The 21,839-nt window shown below is 37.9% G+C and overlaps 1 protein-coding gene across 1 annotated transcript; it reads right to left on the reverse strand.

The window, feature by feature from the left end:
* Nucleotides 1-1,112: 1,112 nt before the first annotated feature.
* LOC141426480 (ATP-dependent DNA helicase DDX31-like) lies at nucleotides 1,113-17,367 on the reverse strand. Its single transcript, XM_074085411.1, has 13 exons — nucleotides 17,239-17,367; nucleotides 16,652-17,163; nucleotides 14,688-14,856; nucleotides 13,414-13,571; nucleotides 13,043-13,319; nucleotides 11,893-12,142; nucleotides 11,280-11,800; nucleotides 10,623-10,799; nucleotides 6,376-6,464; nucleotides 4,331-4,432; nucleotides 2,554-2,705; nucleotides 1,766-1,985; nucleotides 1,113-1,436 (listed from the first exon to the last, which is right to left on the reverse strand). The coding sequence occupies exons 1-13, from the start codon at nucleotides 17,275-17,277 to the stop codon at nucleotides 1,301-1,303; spliced, it is 2,802 nt and encodes a 933-aa protein (XP_073941512.1). The 5' UTR covers nucleotides 17,278-17,367; the 3' UTR covers nucleotides 1,113-1,300.
* Nucleotides 17,368-21,839: the final 4,472 nt, after the last annotated feature.

Here is a 21,839-nt window from a genome sequence, read left to right on the forward strand (position 1 = left end):
TTTAATATGATACATTTCCTCGCACATCAATCAAAGAGCTCACGTACTGCGGCCCGATAGCGAATTATGAGCGAAAATTAATCTTAACGCCCATTGTACCGCACACCGCTACTAGATTAAGTGACTATTGAATACTTTTTGTACCGTTTATTTATGTATGTCAATCAAATCACCTTCATAAATTAGGTACGTTCGGACCGATCTATTGAAAATATCTTGACTATGTTGACGCAATCTGTAATATCGCGGGAGGTACCTACAACAGGAAAAGAGCGCTTTAATTCAGAACAAAGAATTATATAAAAGCACTGGAATCGATTTTTCAGAAGCTGATGCTAATGAAAAGGCATTTTCACGAGGTTTGGCGGCGGCCGCATGCAAATGTGCGAGCTAATGACGCGCGAAGTCGCGCCACACAACTGTAGCGGCTTCAAAACGCTCCATTATCGATAGTTTACTGTTTCCCGCCGAGTGCTCAGACAGGCAATAAACAACCGTTCTGCCTGCTCTAAACTGCCAGTATTATGATTATGACATTATGCATGCCTTGCTTACACTTTTTGCTTTAACTTTCTTGCGATAATAGAATGGCTCTTACGCAAACGTCTCGGCTATAATTGATGTATCACAATGATTCGGTTCACAGGTAATCCCGGCTGGGTACTCCGTGATTAAGTCACCCGAGTATGTCTCCGCAGTAAAACACCCTTCAACCTCAAAAAGGCCGGAGATTACAGCATGAAAGCGCCTCACAATACTCTTTTAATTTGTCATTATGAAGCAATAAAAACATCCTAAATGAGAGCGACAAAAAACTCGTTCAGACTCTGACAAAAACCACGGGCTGGGGCGAAATTCGCAAATCATCCCGCCATAATGATAGCCGCTTGAAAAAAATTTAAATATCAAAAGGCCGGACGGGCACAGTAATGGTTTAAAATCATTTTTCATTCGAGTCACTCGTGAGTCAGAAATATGAAAACGGTAGCCGACGGCCGCTTCCATTAACTCAACTCTTGCGATTAGAATTTTGGACCGAGTCCATCATTCATTAGTCCTTCAAAATAAACCTAAAACGATGGGCTGATTGGTCGGCCGAATGAATGACTTGATGATGGAGTATATATTTTATTTTGCCTTACATTAAATACATTGGTTACAAAGTTACACTGTAGCCGACGTGTTCGTATAACTTAGTGTTAACAGTTAAGACTTAGTGCAGTCGAAAGATTTTTACCGAAAGTTGGTACTTCGTGGTGGCATCTGGTTCATCGTCTTCGGAGGCCGAGGCTTGCCGGTGTCATTTGTTTTTCCTTTGCTTTTTCCTCGCCTGTTCTAGGGGCGGTAGGCCGCTGTCAAACTCGCTGGCGGTATGCATGGAACTCTGTTTGTTAACCATTCTTCCGGCCATCATACCAATCTTTACTTTCGGGAATCTGCAAAAGGAGCTCCGTATCAGATTTTTGTTCTTAAATATTCGGTTTCCAAGTCAGAAACACGATTTAAATGAGAACAAGAAATCTAAATATTGACACGGTTTACGTTCAATTTAAACAACACAAGTAAAAAACACGCTGAGGCAAGGTCCAGTAAATCCAATTTTTAGTGATCGTTGACCGGCTATTTAGTCGTATTACACTAGTATTTACTAGTGTGGGAGCGTAATTTAGTACACATATGAAATTGTGAGTGAAACGCTGGTTTCTGAAAATGATCCTAAACATGAAACCATGTAGGTATTCGGCAGGCAGACAAAATTCCTCACCCAGGTCGCTTCTTTTCCTCCTCATCGTGCACCGTCAGTTTATTGCTCGGTCGTTCCCTGTTAAGGTTGGAGTCAGATTTGGCGCGGCGAGCAAGCGCAGCCGGCGTGTCGCGCAAGGCAAACGCCTTAGCCGCATGCCCCAAGTGGATTTGCTTAGCATCGAGGAACTCGCGAACGTCCCGAGGATACCCCGAATAGAACCTTACCCAAGTCGTGTAGGCTAAAAGAAAATGGTTTGTTTTGTAAATAAACATAATTTAAACTGTCATAAAAGAACAACATTCACATGAAATAGTAGTCATTAAAAAGTCAGCAATCAAACTTAAGTCAAGTTCACCTAACAACCTCAGAAAACTTGAAAAACCTCCGACTTATCATTACAAAATTCAATACCTCGAAAACGCCTGAACCAATTTTTATCAAACATAGCTAAGGACCACAGCAAAAAAAACATCTATTTGAGAGCCAGAATGCCACAGACAGACATTGCCGTCAAACTTGTGACATCCATCTTTTTGCATCGGTAGTTAAAATAATCTTATTTTATCATCACAATTTCGTGCTCGGTTTAGATCATAAGCGCCGGGATGGGGGTGCAAGGAGGCGCACTTATACTCCCCTGGCGTAAAAGAAAACAAATATAACAAAACTTATAAATGCACCTTCCCATTTGCATATGGAATGGAGATGCAATGCGCCGGCACTGGCGCCCATGGTTCAGAGTAAGAAAAACTGAAAATAGACTAGTAAAAAAAAACAGATTGAACATAAAACGAGCACCACCTTACCTCTACTGGCGCGTCCGAGCCAGGTCTTGTCAGTGTGCGCTGTCTGCTCCAAGCGGGCCTGCACCGCCACCGCTGCCCGGTTGGCCGACGCCGCTCCCGGCACTATGCTCAGTAGCGGCTCCAGACTTCGCTTCTCATTACGTTGCACCAGCCTGCCAGAGTCATCCGTAAAAACAATGTGAAATTATTGATGCGACATTTATCTCCTTCTATAGCTTCAATATCTGAAGATAATCATGGAAGTAAAAACTATACAAAAACGTAACACTTGCATCTGTTGAAAGAAAGGAAAGAGAAAGAAATCCATTTTTCACCAACTTGCTCGGTAATGTTATGTTCTCATTAATGTTGGAAAAATCGTCCGCGAAGTCCATCGTTATATGCGTTGATGCGATAATAAATTAAAAAAAAAGTGGCATTACTTCCCGGACATGTTTATTATTGTGCAGGTTTTTTACTTTTAATTTCATCCAAGACCGAAAATTCACCAAACAGCCAGCCAATTGTCCAATAGTCACGTACAAAAACCGAGACTAAAAAAAAACTTTGTTTTCTGCGTTTAGCTAATGCCAATAATGATTGTATCCAAATCATAATAAGGTGTATTTAGACTCAATTATTTTCTCGGACTGCGAAATATTTTGTAACAAAGGTATTTTGTCCGGAGCCAAAATGGCAAAATCGGAACCCTTATAGTTTCGCCATGTCTGTCTGTCTGTCTGTCCGCCCGTCCGCGGCTTTGCTCAGGGACTATCAATGCTAGAAAGCTGTAATTTTGCACGGATATATATTTAAACTATGAGGACAAAATGGTACAATAAAAAACTAAAAAAAAAATTTTTTTAGGTTACCTCCCATAGACGTAAAGTGGGGGTGATTTTTTTTCTCATGCAACCCTATAGTGTGGGGTATCGTAGGATAGGTCTTTTAAAACCATTTGGGGTTTGTTAAGATTATTTTTCGATTCATTGATCTTTTTGCGAAATATTCAACTATAAAGTGCAAATCTTCATTAAAATCCAGCGTCCCCCCCTTAAATAAATATTACTTATTTTTTTTCTTAATGACTGAAGACAGTCTATCCGTGATCATGATGCAAGTGTATAGAAATATCAGGTGGGTAAATATTCATCGTTTTGGCAAGTATTTATTAAAAGAGATAGTGCTGAGCGTTAAATTCTTATGAAAACTAAAGACAATACCGATGCTAAATCCAGTGTGATCAAAATTCTTGCGAGACCTCCTTCCGTTGTACTGATAAACGTGGAATGAAAAATATATTGAATGGTAATATGATGATTAACTCTAATATCCACCCTTACGTTATAATTATAGTGCATTACTGTAGAGGCCGGGAAGTAGGGGGTTGCCGGTCAAGCAGATATAGGGATGCGAGGCCGGCAAACCCACGTTCCCGCTGAGGCTTGTATAGTGGTAATTTCTCAAACATAACATGAAATAAAATAAAAAAAAAAACAAGAAATCAAACTGGCGGGATGCTAGTCTTGTCGGCCTGTTGTGCTTGTCTGCTGGCGCAAGCCGCAGCTCGTGTTGAATGAAACAAGAGACGGACGCATTGCCGGCCGGCGGCCGGGGAAGTTGTATGAAATCTCTTTGCAGGCCGCTAGAGTGACCGCGCGCAGGCAGTCGAGCCGCAGCGCCTGCAGCGCGATACTTCCCGGTTATTTGTAACACAACGTCAATATTTCATGTCATGTTTTAGAAAAATATTTTTCTCCCAAATTAGCTATTGCCGCAGCCTATATCTACCACTTACCTGATACGTTTCTGCTCGAGATGGCGCATAAACTCTGCCTCGCTCGGAAGCAGGAACAACACCGCCTCGCCGATGTTGGAGGCGCGCCCCGTGCGTCCCACCCTGTTAATAGACTTATTAAAGCTGGGTTTTTCACACTGGGGCACGAGTAAAATTATTCGACTAGCAATAAATACATCGCGCGCCGTGTATAATCCATCACAACAGACATAGTTCGGTAGCCCCGCAATTTAAAGGTACTCGGATTATGAAAACCTGCCATAGAGGATGCAACACTTAAATAATTGTACGCATCATGATATTAATTTGCAATTATCTAAAAAAGTATATCATCATCATCATCATCCCAGCCTATATATGTCCCACAGTGGTGGGCACAGCCTCCTCTCACAATGAGAGGGCTTGGGCCGTAGTTCCCACGCGGGCTCAGTGCGGATTGGGAACTTCACACACACCATTGAATTGCTTCGCTGGTTTGTGCAGGTTTCCTCACGATGTTTTCCTTCGCCGTAAAGCTCGTGGTAATTTTCAAATGTAATTTCGCACATGAATTTCGGAAAACTCACAGGTGCGAGCCGGGGTTTGAACTCACGATCCTCTGCTTGAGAAGCGCTAGGTCAAACCACTAGGCCACCACAGCTCGGAAATAAAAATAGATAGTTTTTACGCATGCTTGAAAGTTTAAAAAACGCGGTGTGTGGAAAATCCTGTGTTTACCGCTACGACGATATAAAAAACCGGCCAAGAGCGTGTCGGACACGCCTGAAATAGGGTTTCGTTGCCATTACGAAAAAATTAAGTAATATTTTACAAAGGATTTCGTATTTGGTTCGGAATATTCGAAGTTTAGGTATATTTTATACCTTAGGCTGCCGTTTAGTCTTAAACTTTTAATAATTCTCACGAAACATTAACCGTTATAGTTTTCGTTGTAAGTTTGATATACTTACTACCATCCTGAATTTTTTCAAATTTTTCCACCCACCCGTTTAGATTTTAGAAGGGGGGGCGCTCGATTTTAATGAAAATTCGCACTTTAAAGTTGAATATTTTGCAAACAAAATTAAATCAATGAATTGAAAAATCGTTTTAGCAACCCCTTAATGGATTTAAAAGACCTATCTAACGAGATTCCACACTACAAGGTTGGATGAGAAAAAAAAAATCACCCCCACTTTACGTCTATTGGAGGTTCCCTGGGTTACGGCATCACGCGTGAACGGCTGGACCGATTTCGCAAAATCTTTTTTTGTTGTATTTGCTGTCGTCAGGAGAAGGTTCTTATAAAAGAAGATTTAGAAAAATAAAAATAAACTACACCAGGGCGAAGCCGCGGGCACCAGCTAGTCTTTTTTTATAAAATAATTATGCTTGCGTTTTCACGCCTGAAGGAAAGCGAGGATGAGGCCTACGATGGAGAACGCTTGGCTAGTAAATGCTCATTCACCCTGGACTTGAAAGCGACCAAATTGTAGTGTTCAGGAAACACAGTCGCAGGCGGGGAATTCCACTTTTTTGCTGTGCGGTTGATGAAGGAAGAGCGAAAACGCTTTGTGCGGATTTTGGGAACACTGACAACGTAAGGGTGGAGACCCCGCCTACTTCTGGTCGACCTGTGGAAGAAAGGAGCAGGTGGAATAAGGTCGTGCATTTCCGAAGCACACTCTCCGAAATGTAGCCTGTAGAATACCGACAGGGAAGCCACTCTTCTGCCATGATGAAGGCTCTGACGACAAAACGCCGATGAGCCTCTTCGCTCGCTGTTCTACCGAGTCCAAAGCAGCTAGCTGATATTCAGCAGAACCGTCCCAAAGGTGGCAGCAATACTCCATGCAGAAACGGACTTGGACTCGGTAAAGACCAATGAGCTGGTCCGTAGTGAAGTATCGCCTAGCCTTGGATAGGATACCAAGCTTTTTCGCAAGAGGTCTAGGAGCTGAAGGTGGTCAGATATTGGTACAGGCAGACCTCTAATAGTTATATATACATTATATTGAATTTAATTCTTTATTCAGTCTAGTAACACTAACTAATAAAACACATACCTGTGTACATAGTCGGTGACTGAGCCCGGAGCGCAGTATTGCACTACCAAGTCAACTCGAGGCACATCTAAACCTCTTGCCGCTACATCCTGTAGCAACAAACAATACATATTACTGGTACGATCAAGGACTTTAATTCATGAGCCACCATGGAATCTTTTCAAAGGAAAAGTCATTACTATTTTCATTGTTAATTAATGCGATGTCACTATGACGTTTACTGTGAAATGGTTCCATGGTGGCTCATGAATTCGTCCTTGACCGTACAATCGAGCAAACTGAAATGCGCTCCGGGATTTTACGATTATTTCTTTGACTTTGACAATATTGAATGTCAACATGCCATGTATATTAACTCGATTCAGTTTCTTCGATTTTAATATACTTCGTTTTTTTTAGAATTAGAAAGAAGGTAAGCGATCTTGACGTGTATTTTTATTGAAAACACTTTTGAAAAATAAGTCACAGCAAATAGTAAAAATTAGCAAGGACATAATAAATTGAAAATACAAACTGAAATATAGATGCACAGAAAAACCATAAAAATAAGACCAGCACTGGGAATCGAGCCCAGGTCCTCGGTATTCCGTACTGCTTGCTATACCGCTACACCACTGATAGTGATAGTGGTGTAGCGGTATAGCACGCGGTCGATAAAAAGACTCGTCAAGATTTTTTACTCTTTTTCTATTTGCTAAAAGAACGAAATATAGTTAGCGAAACTATTAAGAAGAAAAATGCAAAAAGAACACCATTTATTAAAGTTGGTCTTAGAGTAGGTAAAGCAATTAGTCAAATAAATAATTACGTAACGACTGTAACAAAGCAACGGAGAGAAACTAAAGGTTGCTAGCATCAAAAAACCAATGAGCAGTGGACTTCATTATATATGACATTGCAATAACTTATATCCATCATCCAATTGAACTGATTAAATACCGAGAATAAGTGCAAATTAAAGCAATAAATAAACATACACAGTTAACAACATAATTGCATATTTACCGCAACTACTTCCGATCAATTACTATTGTACATTGATTGTGCTCTTTAGTGAGAAAGATTCCACGAAAACAGTTTTTAAAAAGCCAATGCATTCTGCACGGCACAGAACTAGTATTGTTTTTTGCTTGGTCAAGCAATTAACTTGTATTAGTTTTCAGCAAAAAATAACAGCTGACTCGATCACGTGAATAGGTAAGTACATATATAATATTCATTATTGTTTTTTCCTTTATTAGTCCCAGGCCGATTTTGTTGTTATTAGAATTTAATTACTTTTTAATGGTGATTAAGTTTGTAAAGATATGCATCTCATCATTACATTTATTTCTTTGAAGCGTATCGCCACATATTTCATAAATTATATCCATCCTTTCTTAAAACTGACAGTTTTTCTCTGTTCTTCTTCCATGTAAGGTACTTTGGCCTATTGTGGAGCCGTGATTTCATACACTAGCTGTACTTTCATAGATCAATTTTATAAATAGAGATGTACTGGTCATGGCTTAAAATTACTGTATTACCTACAACACCTGCACAGCACAACCGTAGATGACTAAAACCCCAAAGCGAAATTGAGCTTATCTTCAAACTCGGGTAAATCCAATTCTGATTTTTTTTAAGATTTTAGTTTTAAATAAAAGGGTAAAAAAATAGTTATGTTACAATTTTATCGGATAAGTGTAATTCCGTGTGGCTTTTGAGAAAAATACAGTTAAAATCATAACGTTTTATCAAAATCAGATAAATCCATATCACAGTTTTTTTTTCATACGTAGGTAAGTCCATCCAAAACCAATAAAATAAAGAAGTTTGTTATTTTTTTCTTCAACAGTTTTTTTTTTCCAAATCTAGAATCCTGAATCCAGAGGCCGTATTGCCTAACATTTTTGACGCTCGCGATCGCAATGAAATGACAGTTTAAATCAAAATTTTACAAATCTACACTAAGTTTTTTCAAAAGCCAGATAAATTACAATCGATTAAATCAAATGAAGGTAAATGCAATCAACATTTTTTAATTGTAAAGAATGAATAGTTTTAATGCTGAATTTTCCGAACAGGATCGCTTTCTTTGATGCTTTAGCCATAATAAAAAAATAATGCCTATCAAATCACCGAATGAACTTTATAATAAATAATCTCCCAAATAGTTAGAGTGGATTATCTGAGTTTGAAGTTAAGCGACTCAATTAGCAGCATTCTTACACACTAAGCAACCGCCTATTATCCGTGAACACTGTTTCTATGTAGGTACAGTCGAACAAATTGAATCATGGCCCAGGGTGGAACCTTTTAATTATCAATTGCACTATGATTTCCTTGACAAAAGTATGAGATGTCAACATGACATTAGTAGCACAAAGGTTCCACCCTGGGTCATGATTAAATTTGTTCGACTGTACAATCACGTACAGTAAACTCTTGCTCTTCGTCAAAAAAAAACTCGAAAAGATAGAATCGAAATGCATCCTATGAACAACAAACATGTATAGATCTATAGACAATTTATTTTTGTACCGGTCGGTGTGGAGCGCGGCGTAGCGGCGCTTACAGATGTAATAAATACAGATAATGGTAGTTAATCGACGCGTATTGTGGCAAGCTGGGAGCCGACGGAGGCAGATGAATGACCAACTAATACGACTCAAACAACAATTAACTATCGACAATCAAAGGCAAGCGGTGGCGGGGCCCGGCCATTGTGGCTGGATTAAAAACGTGATCTAGTGCAGGCAGGTAGCGCTCTTCGTTCCTATCTATGTTCGACGCCCGTACAATATTCTTTAACTTTTAATGATTTTTTATCACTTTACGCTTAGTTGGACGAATCTTTGGAAATAAAGCTGGTATAATCTAATTATTTACTGTTATGTGCTCTGCCTACCCCATTTGGGAATACAGGCGTGATGTTTGTGTTTTTGTGTATTTACTGTTAACAAACGATCTCAAAATACTTACTCTGAATTCTCCGTAGAAAACATATAAAAAAATAAGAAAGCAAATCTCGGTCCCAAGATACAGGCTCAGCCTAGTTTGGGGTCCGCCAGACACTGTCTGTGTTTAATAATAAATATTTTTCATTATTTCTCATTTGTCAAGTTGTGAATATTATGGTTAGTTATGGATATCATAGTAGAAACAGTAACACACTGCGTAAAGGCGACGATACGAATATTTCAACTCTCACAAAGACAAAAGTCGACGAAGTTGCCCTTGTACGCTTTACCTATTGCCTCCTAGCTCATCGCACCCTACCTAACAGCACACTAATATTTTGTGAAAATGTGTGTTTGTATGTTTGTGTGTATGTTTGTCCGTCTTTCACGTCGAAACGCAGCGACAGATCGACGTGATTTTTGGCATAGAGATAGTTTATGGGCCAGAGAGTGACATAGGCGGAAAAATGCACAGTTAACAGCGCGCGATAACCGAATTCCACGCGGGCGAAGCCGCGGGAAAAAGCTAGTAAATACATAAATACCTACGCAAATTTGTTGTCATATTTTTTAAGTTTTTATTCGTAGCCCATAGCTTACTTACAGCAATGTGCAAATAAAGTGCAAGTACAAAAACCAGAAAAAAATGGTCTTTACTTCATAGTGTGTGTGGTATTTCTATGAAAACAACGATGTATTTTCCGAATGTGTGATTATTAAGTACTTAATTTCCATTTTGTACCCTAATCGTGAGTCCTTACATGGTCAAACTGCATAATTCTACTTCTTAAATCTTCAATCAAAACCTATATACCTCCTACCTAGTACCCTATAGGTTTTGATGCCCACAGTGAACACGATTCAATAGGTTTTCTTGAACGCGTGAAGATGAAAACTTCATTCGTACGGTTACAACAGACTATGACCATACCTGTGTAATGTATTTATGTATGTGTGTGTATTAATGTAATCTCGATACCTCTACATGTTATAACGTTTTAAACTTTCGTGATTCTCACTCATAGTCAAAATACCATATACGGGAATTTTTACACAAGTAATATTTACCTTGACGTTTCGGCAACGTAAAACAAATTTGTCAACAATGAGTCTACTCGTGACCACGGCAACTGTAACGTTGCCGAAACGTCGAGGTAAATATTACTTGTGTAAAAATAGTGTGATAAGTCCCGTATATGGTATTTTGACTACCTCTACATGTTCTTAAGAAAAAAAGGTTATGAATAGCTGATATACATTATAGACTGTGCTACTAAAAAATATATCAAGTGCAGCATTGCTTACCGTACAAAATAACACCCCTTTCTTCGCCTTCCGGAACTGGTCGAAGACTTCGATCCTCTGCTCGTGGGGCATTGAACCATGCAATTTGAACACATCCATCTCTACTGGCACCAGACCGCCTTCGGGCGGCGCCTGGTAGTCGATCTCGAACTCGGAATCTGAATTGTCTGATGATTCCTGATAGAAAGGAAAAGATTACAATGCGTTATTGTTATTATACTTATTATCATATCTGTCGGCCAAGCACGCTAGCTTTTGCCGAGGGCACAAAATCTATGATATTTCGCATAGACGCTACACCCAGCGGAAAAAAGTAGGTACGTTAATAATGAAGATACCAACTGTAACTTTACATTATTTTAAAGTATATATCTATAAAAAAAAAACATTTTTGTTTATGAAAGTCTATAAAGTAACAAACGCAATTTACAAATAACTATCAGGGCGGCTCCGCACTGCGAATTATCACCGCGCGATATTTAATCGCGCGAATTATATTCCGTGGTTTATATACCATTTCTTTGCGATTTTTTTACCGCCAGACACGTATAAAATTCAATGTGTTACAGAATTGCAAGAAAAAACCACGCGGAAAAAATTCGAAGTGCGGACAGGATCTTATTGCAGTGTACTTGAATGTACTGTAACGTTATTTACCTTATTTGATTTATTTTTATTCGATTTTGTTTTCTTCTTCTTCTTTTCATCCTTTTCTTTCGCTTTAGCCGACTTTCCCGTCAGCACAGTCTCTATCAACTCTGCATGATAGTCCACCATCTCCAATGTTGCCATGAACACCATCAGTTTCCCTCCTTTTTTATTCATTACACAGTGTTCTACGATAAGAGAGCATAGTGTTACCAGTCTCAACTTCATTGGCACAATAAGGAACGTCTGACTCACCGAGACTGGCATGACGAGTTCATCCTGCTTTATGGCGGTTTGCACTGCAGCTTCATATGATGGTGCAATGTCTGGTTCATCGGGCATAACATATTCATCATCTGACTCCATATCCACAACTCCAAGTGGTGCATTAAGCACCGCTTCTGCTTTACTACTATCTTTTTTCTTGTCAGTCTCTTCAGGGAAAGGAACTGGACTTGCCGAGTCCGAATCGGATAAGTCATCTACATTAAATAACTGCCTTGATTTGTCTTCTCTAAATGCTTTTAAACCTACAATTTATTTAAAAGTATAGCAATACAATGTTGAAATATATTTACACATATCATATTTTGTTTTCTTTTAAAATTGACACTATATATACCTGGTTTATCGTCTTGTGTGTTATCTTGTTCACCGTCATTCTGATTAGTGTTGCTCAGATCTTCGTTTAATTCAACACTCTTAGTCTTAACAGTGGTTGCTGGTTTTTCTTTAGTTTTTGAAGGACCTGGTTTGGTTTCCTCTTTTTTCTCTTTTAATGACTTCAACGAATCAGCGACAAGTGCTTTTCCTTCTGATGAGTCAGCAAATACAGGATCCACCATTGTAATTCCAGCTAAATTTTCTACTGCCTATGTAAAAATAATAAAATAAAATTCTAATAGAGATTTGATGCCACAAAAAAAAGTACATTACAACGAGTCCATATAACGCGTCATTTTACCCGTGCCCTCAATATTTAACCGAGCCGCAAGCGAGAGTTCATAGTTAAGTCAAGGGGAAAATGAGTTTTATGAACGATTCATACACTCTGCTTTTTACTACGATTGCGACGAAATTAAACAGAAGCATTACAAATAAATATTAATTTACAATCTTTTGCTTTTCGTGTAGCTTTAGTTCTATAATAAATAACATTATTACAACTGCATAGTTTTATAGATTTAATAATATCCATTGTTTTTCTTGACTTCCGTTAACTTCGATTAACTCGATATTTAAATTTATATTGTCTTCCGTTAACTTGATATCAGCTTGGTATCTTTTGTTTTCATAATGTTTTCAATATTGGACGCGAAACGCCAGCTCGTTGTAAAATTACACAAGCAAAATTTCCAACCGTGCGAGATATTACACAAGCATATAGATACCAATGTAAGGTTTATATATTGCTGACGATCAAGCGAAAATATCCCGACAGTCAATGAGTCGTATATTACCTACGACCTGATCTTGGATTGAAGACTTACAAAAAACGAAAAATACAATTGCCCAGAAAAAAGCTAGAGTGAAAAAATGCAGGGACTTTCTAGTTTGGCATGAGGGCGATGAAATATCTCATTCTCATTCTCATTCTATGTTTATTGTTATGAACACATGTTCAATTTTGAAATTTGAAGTTTTCTTTTAACTTTATGGCTATTTTAACCTAGGACACTTAATCTGCCCAACCCTTTAAGTTAAACTACTAATCAATAACTATCAATCTTAAATTTAGCTATTAGTTCTATAGATGTAACTACTTGTCTTACCTTAGAAAGTGTAGCTGAAAGTAATGTCGTCTGCCGCTCTTTTGATAGGAACACTTCAGTCAAATGATGTTTTACTTCACACTTATCTTCAACCTCACTATTTTCTGTGGACTCCTCTTCTGTATCCTGGAAGTTAGTTTTAATTTGACTTTTAACCATAGCCAGGGGGTCGTAGGTCGCGTTTTTCTTGTGTTCTTCAATAGCTGCTACAATGGCGGCTACATCCTTTTCATAACCCATTTCAAGTAATCGATCAGCTTCATCCAATACCAAACAACTGAAACAAAATTTAAAGTAAGAATAAGAATAAATTACCGAAATATACCTTCAAAAGAAAAACATTCATAATTTGCAGAACAGAAATCACATACCCTGTTTTTGCAAAATTCAAAGATGCCGTATGCCTTAGATGATCATTTATACGTCCAGGAGTGCCAACTAGTATACTGAGGCCTTTGCGTATCCTGGCTTTTTCTGCTTTTCGTTTCTGACCGCCACTTAAGAGTCCAGGGACGATCCAAGTGAATGGCTAAAAGAGACTCTCCATTACTACAAAACTAAAATAATTCACAGGGAAAAAGCTTCATAGGAACAAACACTGTTATGCAGATAATCTCAAGAACAAACCATTGAACACTATATGTATGTATAAAAACAAATGCTTTAACACTTTTTGACAATTCTAATATCAGAAACACAATTCTAATATCAGAAACAAATGCTTTAACATTTTTTTTACAGTTCTAATATAAAAAAAAATTAAGACAAATTTTCAAGTGACATACTAATATCCTACGGCTGTACCACATGGAGGGAAAGTATCTTAAATATTGGAGATACACAATTTTATTGAAAGAAGACTTCATTTTTAATTTTCAAAACAATTTAAACTGTATTCAAAGAAATTTGAATAATCTCCTGTCGGAACCGGGATTCGAACCCGCTAAATAGTAAAAAAAAAACATTTTGCGGTACTGATCAAAAGGCTCAATTATAAGGATTAATATTTTTTCCTAATAACATATCATCTTCAATAAAGGGAAGACTATATAATTTGACATTTAAAAATTCTGGAAAATTAATAAAATTTTATTGTATTTTTTTTTCTAGTCTAACATTTGTAGTCGCACAGCTGAAATTGAACCTTTAGGTGCTAGAAGAATTTCTTGTTCGACTGTACAAGGCTGTCTCTGTGTGTTGTGGTCCAAAATTTATAGAATGACAACACATAAAATACAATCATTAATAGTTATATTATGTACTAGCTTATGCCCGCGACTTCGTGTGCACGGATCTAGGTTACCGTGCGGTGGCTACCGGAATAATAGGTATTCTATGTTGATCCTTGGAGTTCAAAGTATCTTTATACCAAATTTCATCAAAATCGGTTTAGTGGTTTCCACGTGAAAGCGTAACAGACAGACAGACAGATAGACAGTTACTTTCGTATTTATAATATTACACACACAAAACACAAACATCACACCTGTATTCCCAAATGGGGTAGGCAGAGCAGAGCACACAAAACATTACCGCTTCAGAGCCACTTTTAGAAATTTTGGGTCTAAAGTTTGACAAAAAAGGTACAATAGTGACAGGTTGCTAGCGTTTCGCCTACATAATATTAAGTAGGGATTAATCTAACCTTAACCAGTTTAATAAACAATTCGTAAGTCTGCACAGCAAGCTCTCTAGTAGGCACCACAACTACCGCTCTAATGCCATCAAGCCGGTTTATTTTCGGTCTTATTGCCTGCAGCCCTTCCACGATAGGTAATGCATAAGCTAAGGTTTTTCCAGAACCAGTCTGTGACCTGAAAAGATTTGGTTAAAATAACTTTCTGAAATGTGGAAACAAAGTCTCCTGGTGTGACAGGAGGCCTTTGCCCAGCAGTATAGCAGTGCATAATACAGCAGAGAAACAAGACAAGCTTTTTATGGCTTTTTAATATGGCACAAAAAACTCTATAAATATAAATATACATAATATTTTTAAAAACACACAGCAGCTATAATTATAGATGGAAACAATTTAGTATAGCCACCTAAGACCCCTAAGACTTTACTTGATTGTCATTAAGTTTAAAATTCTTTTCGTTTCAGGAAAATAGGGCTGAAACATAATTTCGCTGTGCACATTTTACAAGTAAAGTCATGATTGAACACTAAAATAGGCCATAAACCCAATAGATAATTAGCAAAGAAAGTAACTGACAAAAACTTTCCTATTCATGGATTCTTATTATCATTACCTGTAGTATAGACAAATATATATACAAATATTGTCAAATTATGAAATTGAAATTTACATTGATGAAATTTTAATAACAGTAGCTGTTGCTTGCAACTCTGTCTGCACAAAAGAATGATGGGCAAAAATGTATGGTACCCATACCCAGCCCAATCACCAATAGAATTAGAATGTATGTAGGCTTATTGACCACACTAATTGCTGTAATTATTATTATGACAACTAGACTGTGAAGGCTGGGAGAAAAATGGTCAAAAATGAGTTGTATATATGGGAAATAGCATGGCAACGCATGCGGGGCACAGCTAGTGTATAAACATTGTGTGTGTGTGTGTATATTTGAAGGCTGATGATAACTCTCTTCTCCGGGGTTTTTCAAGTTTGTCCCCATATTAGAAAATTAAGCTTATGTCACTAGCATTTGGTTTATCTCTACCCTGTGCAAACTACTAACTATAAAAACTATGCTAAATCCTTCCCAGGCGCTCAAAGCATCTCCATATAAAATTTTATCTTAATTGATTCAGCAGTTTCAGTGTTAAGAGGTAACTGACAGACAGAGTTACTTTCTTGTTTATGGGTGGATCAACTACTTGTTGTTGTTATTCTGTCCCATCAGCGAGGGGACAAAAGTAGTACAGTTTAATAGCAGAAATGTTGTGTCACATTATACTAACATGCTTATTAGGTGACCAATTATAGAAGGGGCTTAAAACTACCACAAAAATGCATTTTTGGCAAATTTTTATAATTATAAACTTACAGTTTAAAGAGTGACTTAGAAGAATGTAACTACAGCAACGAGTGACAAGAAAAAGTTGATCGACCCTTATAATAAAAGAGAGGATAAGGATATGAAATACTGCCTTGCCTTCTCATATTAACCAATGTACACTTAAAGAAGCTAGGTTCCATACTGGGGTGGAACCTGTTCACTGTAAATGCCATGTTGACATTCCAAATATCTGCCATAGAAATTAAAGCAAAATTGATGCTAGAAAGGTTCCATCCGGATACATCATTTACTTTCCTCAACATTACTTGTTCCATTTCTTCATAAGAGTAGATATGTACTTATTAGGTCATGAAAAATAAAAGCCTTTACTTCCAATATTTGAAGCAAATATTAATAATATTGTCAAATAATTTTATTGTGTACCTATTACAGTCACACTTTAATTGATTTGAAAAAAGCTTATACTTTTTTTCATTGATACAGGTTACTTCCATTAGACTTTGAAAAAGGGAGGTTATCAATTCAGTTGTTTTTTCCAAGCACAAAGGGCAACATGTTAGACACCAAACTATTATTTTTTTAAAACATGAAATAGCTTAAGCGTATAAAATTACACACTTACCTAATTAACGCATCTCGCCCCTGCAATATAACAGGGACAGCAATTTGTTGAACTACCATAAGGTCCTTTAAACCCAAATTTTGCTGTAAATTTGCTACACTATGAGGATGAATATCTAAATCTGCGAAAGTCTTCTCTGCAAACACTTTCTCAACAAGTGGTCTCACAGCTCGCTGCCCAATTCGAGGAACATCTGGATTATTTTTAAACAATGATGAAATCCAGCCACCAGCCCTTGGCTTTTGTTTTAATTGTATGTCATCACTGAGGTCTTGATAACTTTTTCCTTGGAATTTCCCCTTGTTTTCACTCAAGTCTCTTAGATTTTCTGACAAATCTACTGACTTAGGGCCCTGTGATTCAGACTGTTTCGGTATTTTGATTTGACGTTCGCCATCATTTTTTTTATCATGCATAGGTCTTTTTCTAGCTATAGTTTTTCCAGTAAAAGCTGGTTTCGACATAAACTTGTATTCCGATGCATCTTTCTGCGTAGCTCTTTTCTTGGTATTCTACAATGGTATTTTAATGATTAGGAACGACATTAGGCTTCGTGCGCTTTTGAAGAAAATAGTAAAATAACTTACCTTTTTAGCAACGGTTATATTTAACTGCAAGTCGTCCATTTTCAGACTTATTCAAGCATCGATATCATAGCAATATTGTACGTATAAGTGAGGTTAGAGGCGCACGCATGTTTTTGTTGTCGTGGAGAGTTGTCAGTTTTTGACAGGTGGACATGCGTTTTGTTTCTTCTATGCTCCAACAAAACTTAAAATAATAAAGGAACTATAACATATCAATAATTTTATTGTTTTTCATGTGTAAATGAATTTAATTCTTTCATTTATTTATACATAAATGATAATACAATAAACAGGGTGAAAAAGTCTATACATTCTATCATCGCAATCGATCGTACAGTCAGCACCATAAGTTGCTGATCACTTTTTTGCCTCGGTACATTTCACCGCTATATATTTGTTGTTGTTGTTTCTTTAAAAAAATATGGCTCTGTCCATTGGAGGACAATTTTGCCAGTGTCTAGTAGTAGTAGCTTTTGCCGTTGTACGGTAAAAAAATTCTAGAAAACGAAATATGAGAGGTAATGGTGGATGGACGATGACAGCGCGAATCCCGCTATATATTTAAAATTTCAATTAATAAATATGTCAATTCCAATAACAATAAAATGAATTTCACACGTGCCGATTGCCGGGTAGCACGCATCGGGTGTCTGTGGGTGGTGTTCATGTAGGTACAGTCCTGGATTTATAAATAGGCCGTATAGGCCGCGGCCTAGGGGCGGCAAATTTCAAAAAAATATTATTTTAGAAAGTTAGATAGGGCGGCGGATATAAAGTGGCCTACACTCATAAAATACATAAATCCGCCACTGTGTAGGTATGTGGGCATATGTATGTATGGTAGCTTTCACTCGTACAGTCGGCGATAAAAGAAAGTGATCGTTTTGGTACCATAACGTGATCACATCACGCGACTTTGTTTATTTTTTTGTGATAATAGTAGGTAGGTACGTGGCTGTAAAGCGCCGAGGTACATAACCTAACCAACAAAAAGTTGGAAACCACCGACTTGTCATTTCAAATTTCAATATCTCAAAAACGGCTGAACCGATTTTGATAAAATATGTCTAGTAACCATCGCTAGAAACCCTGCTTTCAAATAAAAAAACCGCATTCATATCGGTTCACCCGTTTAAGAGCAGGCAAGACACACAGACTGACAGACACACACAGCGGTCAAACTTATAACACCCCTCTTTTTGCGTCGGTACCTAACTTTTGGTGCTGACTGCATGATCGACTGCAATGACAATGTATATTTATTGAATACACTTGACTTCACGGCGAACTGTAAGAGTGAAATTTGCAAAATAGGTTCAGTTAGATTTTTTTGCCTCGTTCCTCCTCGTTCATTAAAATCCTTGCCCCACCTTACGTAGAGGGTGTACCTTATGCTGTGAATGAAGTGTTGTATTGATCTTTCAAAATTATTGCTTTCTATTGCGTAATCGCACTTATCTTACTGTAGATAACAATATGTGTGTAATGATCTTAGGTGTTGTATAAGATCTTTCAAAAATATTGCAAGTCTGTCTTTAACTAATTAAATGGCAACTGTCAGTGTGTAATTCCGGTTTTTACTTTCAAGATGATTGAATAGCATTCGCGCTGTCATCGTTCATCCACCATTACCTCTCATATTTCGTTTTCTAGAATTTTTTTTTTCGTACAACGGCAAAACCTACTAGACACTGGCAAAAGTGTCCTCCAATGATGGACAGAGCCATATTTTTCTAAAAATCTAGAAGGGAGAAGATTCACTACGAAACGTTCAGGGAATGCGAATTTGAAAGGGATCACGTGTCGCCGCGTGCCGCCAAAAAGTTCCCTTTGGGCGTCTATGGGGTGGAATAAATATTTGTAGCATAAAAAAGATGTTTATACCCAAGCCCCATGTTTATAAATAGAAAGGATTTGGAGGAATCGATCATGCGACTAATCCCTGCAATGCCGATGCTAATGCAAGTTGCTTAGCTTCCTTAATGTGGACAGGATTAGATACCCTTCGCATTTGTTGATAGAAAACCTAAATGACTTATCATCATCTCGGGCTATATAGGTACGTCCCACAGGCTTCCTTTCAGAATGGGAGGACTTGGGCCATAGTTCTCACGCGGGCCCAGTGCGGATTGAGAACTTCACACGCACCATAGAATTGCTTCCCAGAATTGTGCAGGTTTCCTCGGTGTTATCCTTCGTCGTAAGGGTCATGGTAAATTTTAAATAAATTTATAAGCACATAACATACCATCCCAGCCTATATACGTCCCACTGGTGGGCACAGGCCTCTCTCAGAACAAGAGGACTTGGGCCATAGTTCCCACGCGGGCCCAGTGCGGATTGGGAACTTCACACGCACCATTGAATTGCTTCGGAGGTTTGTGCAGGTTTCCTCACGATGTTTTCCTTCACCTCAAAGCTCGTGGTAATGGCACATGAATTTCGAAAAACTCAGAGGTGCAAGCCTGGGTTCGAACCCACGACCCTCTGCTTGAAAGGCGATAGGTCAAACCACTAGGCCACCACGGCTTTAGCTTAAATAAGTAGGCAGGTATAGCTATTACACAAACATATATTTTAATAAGTATTAAGTAGTAGGATACCTTTCATTCTTTAAACTGATTTCATTCAGTTACTTAAGTACCTACCTATACGTACTTTAATCATATTTTACAAATAAAATATTAACAGCCTCTAAAACTCGCCGCCACAGTGCACAACAAACAGTTTTTATTATTTTTTCTGCCAACGTTTCAGATTCAGATCAGACCATTCAGTCCCTTCGAAAGTGGCGACCGCTAAATCAGTGCACTTGAAATTCACTGAACAAACAAACACATCGAAAGCGGACGCGGGGGCGAGAGGGCGCGTCGTGATTACGGCGCCCGAAGTGACCCGCCGGGAACCTTATACAATAGTTGAGGGATTCAGACCCTACTTACAAAAACAAAGGGTCCAAAGTTACAGAGTTGCCGCGACGCGGTAAGTCTTTTTTTAAAATACCGCTTCCTGATGGCTTCCTGATTTCAAATCAAAAAGGCAAAGGGACTGAGTTTATGCAATCTACCTACATTGGTGCCTTGTTTAACGTGTTGTTTACTTACATTATCTATCTAAATGTACTTAAATTATTAAATATTCGATGCAAAGCTAGACCGCGAATAGGTATCTACTATCTAAGCTATTCCTACAATCATTAATTATGTATATAATATATTCGTTGCCACACGTAGGTAGGTAATATAATTTACCACTTGACTTGTCCTGCAACGTGGTTTCATTTTACATACGCAATTAATATACTTTCGCTTTCGTAGGTAGAGTCACCAGCACCAATATCTGACACAACAAGCGTGCGTAAATCTCTAATACGACTCTATTTCTAGGGCCGGAAGGACGTTTCAGATATTTTTGCACGCTCCGCTGTGGCAGATATTAATGCTGGTGACTGTTCAATCAATCCGGTCACTGAAAATGAGGATTTGAAGACAACTAAAAGAATAACTTACTGCACGAAAATGCAGCCATATATATATATATATATATACAATTCCCCAAGTCTTGTCCCTGCGGAATTTCGCCCATAAGGCTGGCTGCATTTTCGTGCAGTAAGTTATTCTTTTAGTTGTTATATATATATATATATATATATATATATATATATATAGTTAAGTTATTTTTAGGGCATGTTTTTAGGATAGTTTTTTTTTTTAATAAGTACTTCAATTGTACCTTTACAATAATGCGTTTGTTTAAATAAATGATAACAGACTTACATGCATACTACCTATATACCTACATAAAACCTTAGATAAAGGGGATAAAACATGGCATTTGAAATAAACCTTGTAATAAAAATATTTTTGATGTTCCTTGATATTTCGTATTTTGCTGCATTATAATGTTGACACTGATGACATTGTCCACTTTTAATAACACATCGTCTTTTGTCACCATCGTAAACAACGCTTTTTATAATCAGGTAAATATAAATATTTTAATTTTAAAGATTTAGACAGATTGTTTGCCTATGATCCACCTTCACCAATTTCCATATTTGGTTTTATAGATTGTTTTTACTGCACAGTGGCCATCTTAAAATATCATAAAAGTGTCTTCTCACCATTGGAAAAATTGCCCGCTTAACGTACCATCAGAAACACACAGAAACTATATCTTTTTAGCCTGGCTGTGTTCCGTTTTGATAACATCCCTCTTTAGCGATGCCTTTAGCTTTTGACGGGAACACGGAAGGCCATATCGTCTTTAATTATCTAAGGCTGCAGCGGATGAGAGTATACCATTTATGTAGCTTACGAACCAAGTGGATGGCGTCCGCTCAAGGGTCTAACTTTCTGCTAATTCGACTGTGCACTCGGCAGACAATAGGGCTTGACCCGTAGATTAATAGGCGTTATGCGAAGACAGTGTCTTAGCGTAGGTGATGTCAAGATCAAAGCACGATCAACGGCAAGCCAACTGATTCCACATAATTCCTAGGAAAAAAAGGATCACGATAATATCAGCCGAGCACAGTGATAATTCGCAGATGAAATCATTTAGAGAATCACGCAGCCTTACTCAAATAACCTATGCACTAT

This window comes from Choristoneura fumiferana, chromosome Z (assembly GCF_025370935.1).
Source record: "Choristoneura fumiferana chromosome Z, NRCan_CFum_1, whole genome shotgun sequence".
In the NCBI taxonomy this organism is placed as follows: domain Eukaryota; kingdom Metazoa; phylum Arthropoda; class Insecta; order Lepidoptera; family Tortricidae; genus Choristoneura; species Choristoneura fumiferana.

What these genes read in the sequence shown, in the direction of transcription:
- LOC141426480 (XM_074085411.1), bottom strand. Translation starts at nt 17,277, where the DNA reads ATGGACGACTTGCAGTTAAATATAACCGTTGCTAAAAAG. An exon ending in TGTTTATTAAACTGGTTAAG is followed by an intron (nt 13,572 to 14,687) that starts GTTAGATTAATC and finishes AGTCTCTTTTAG; the next exon opens with CCATTCACTTGGATCGTCCC. An exon ending in GAGGAAAAGAAGCGACCTGG is followed by an intron (nt 1,437 to 1,765) that starts GTGAGGAATTTT and finishes CTCCTTTTGCAG; the next exon opens with ATTCCCGAAAGTAAAGATTG.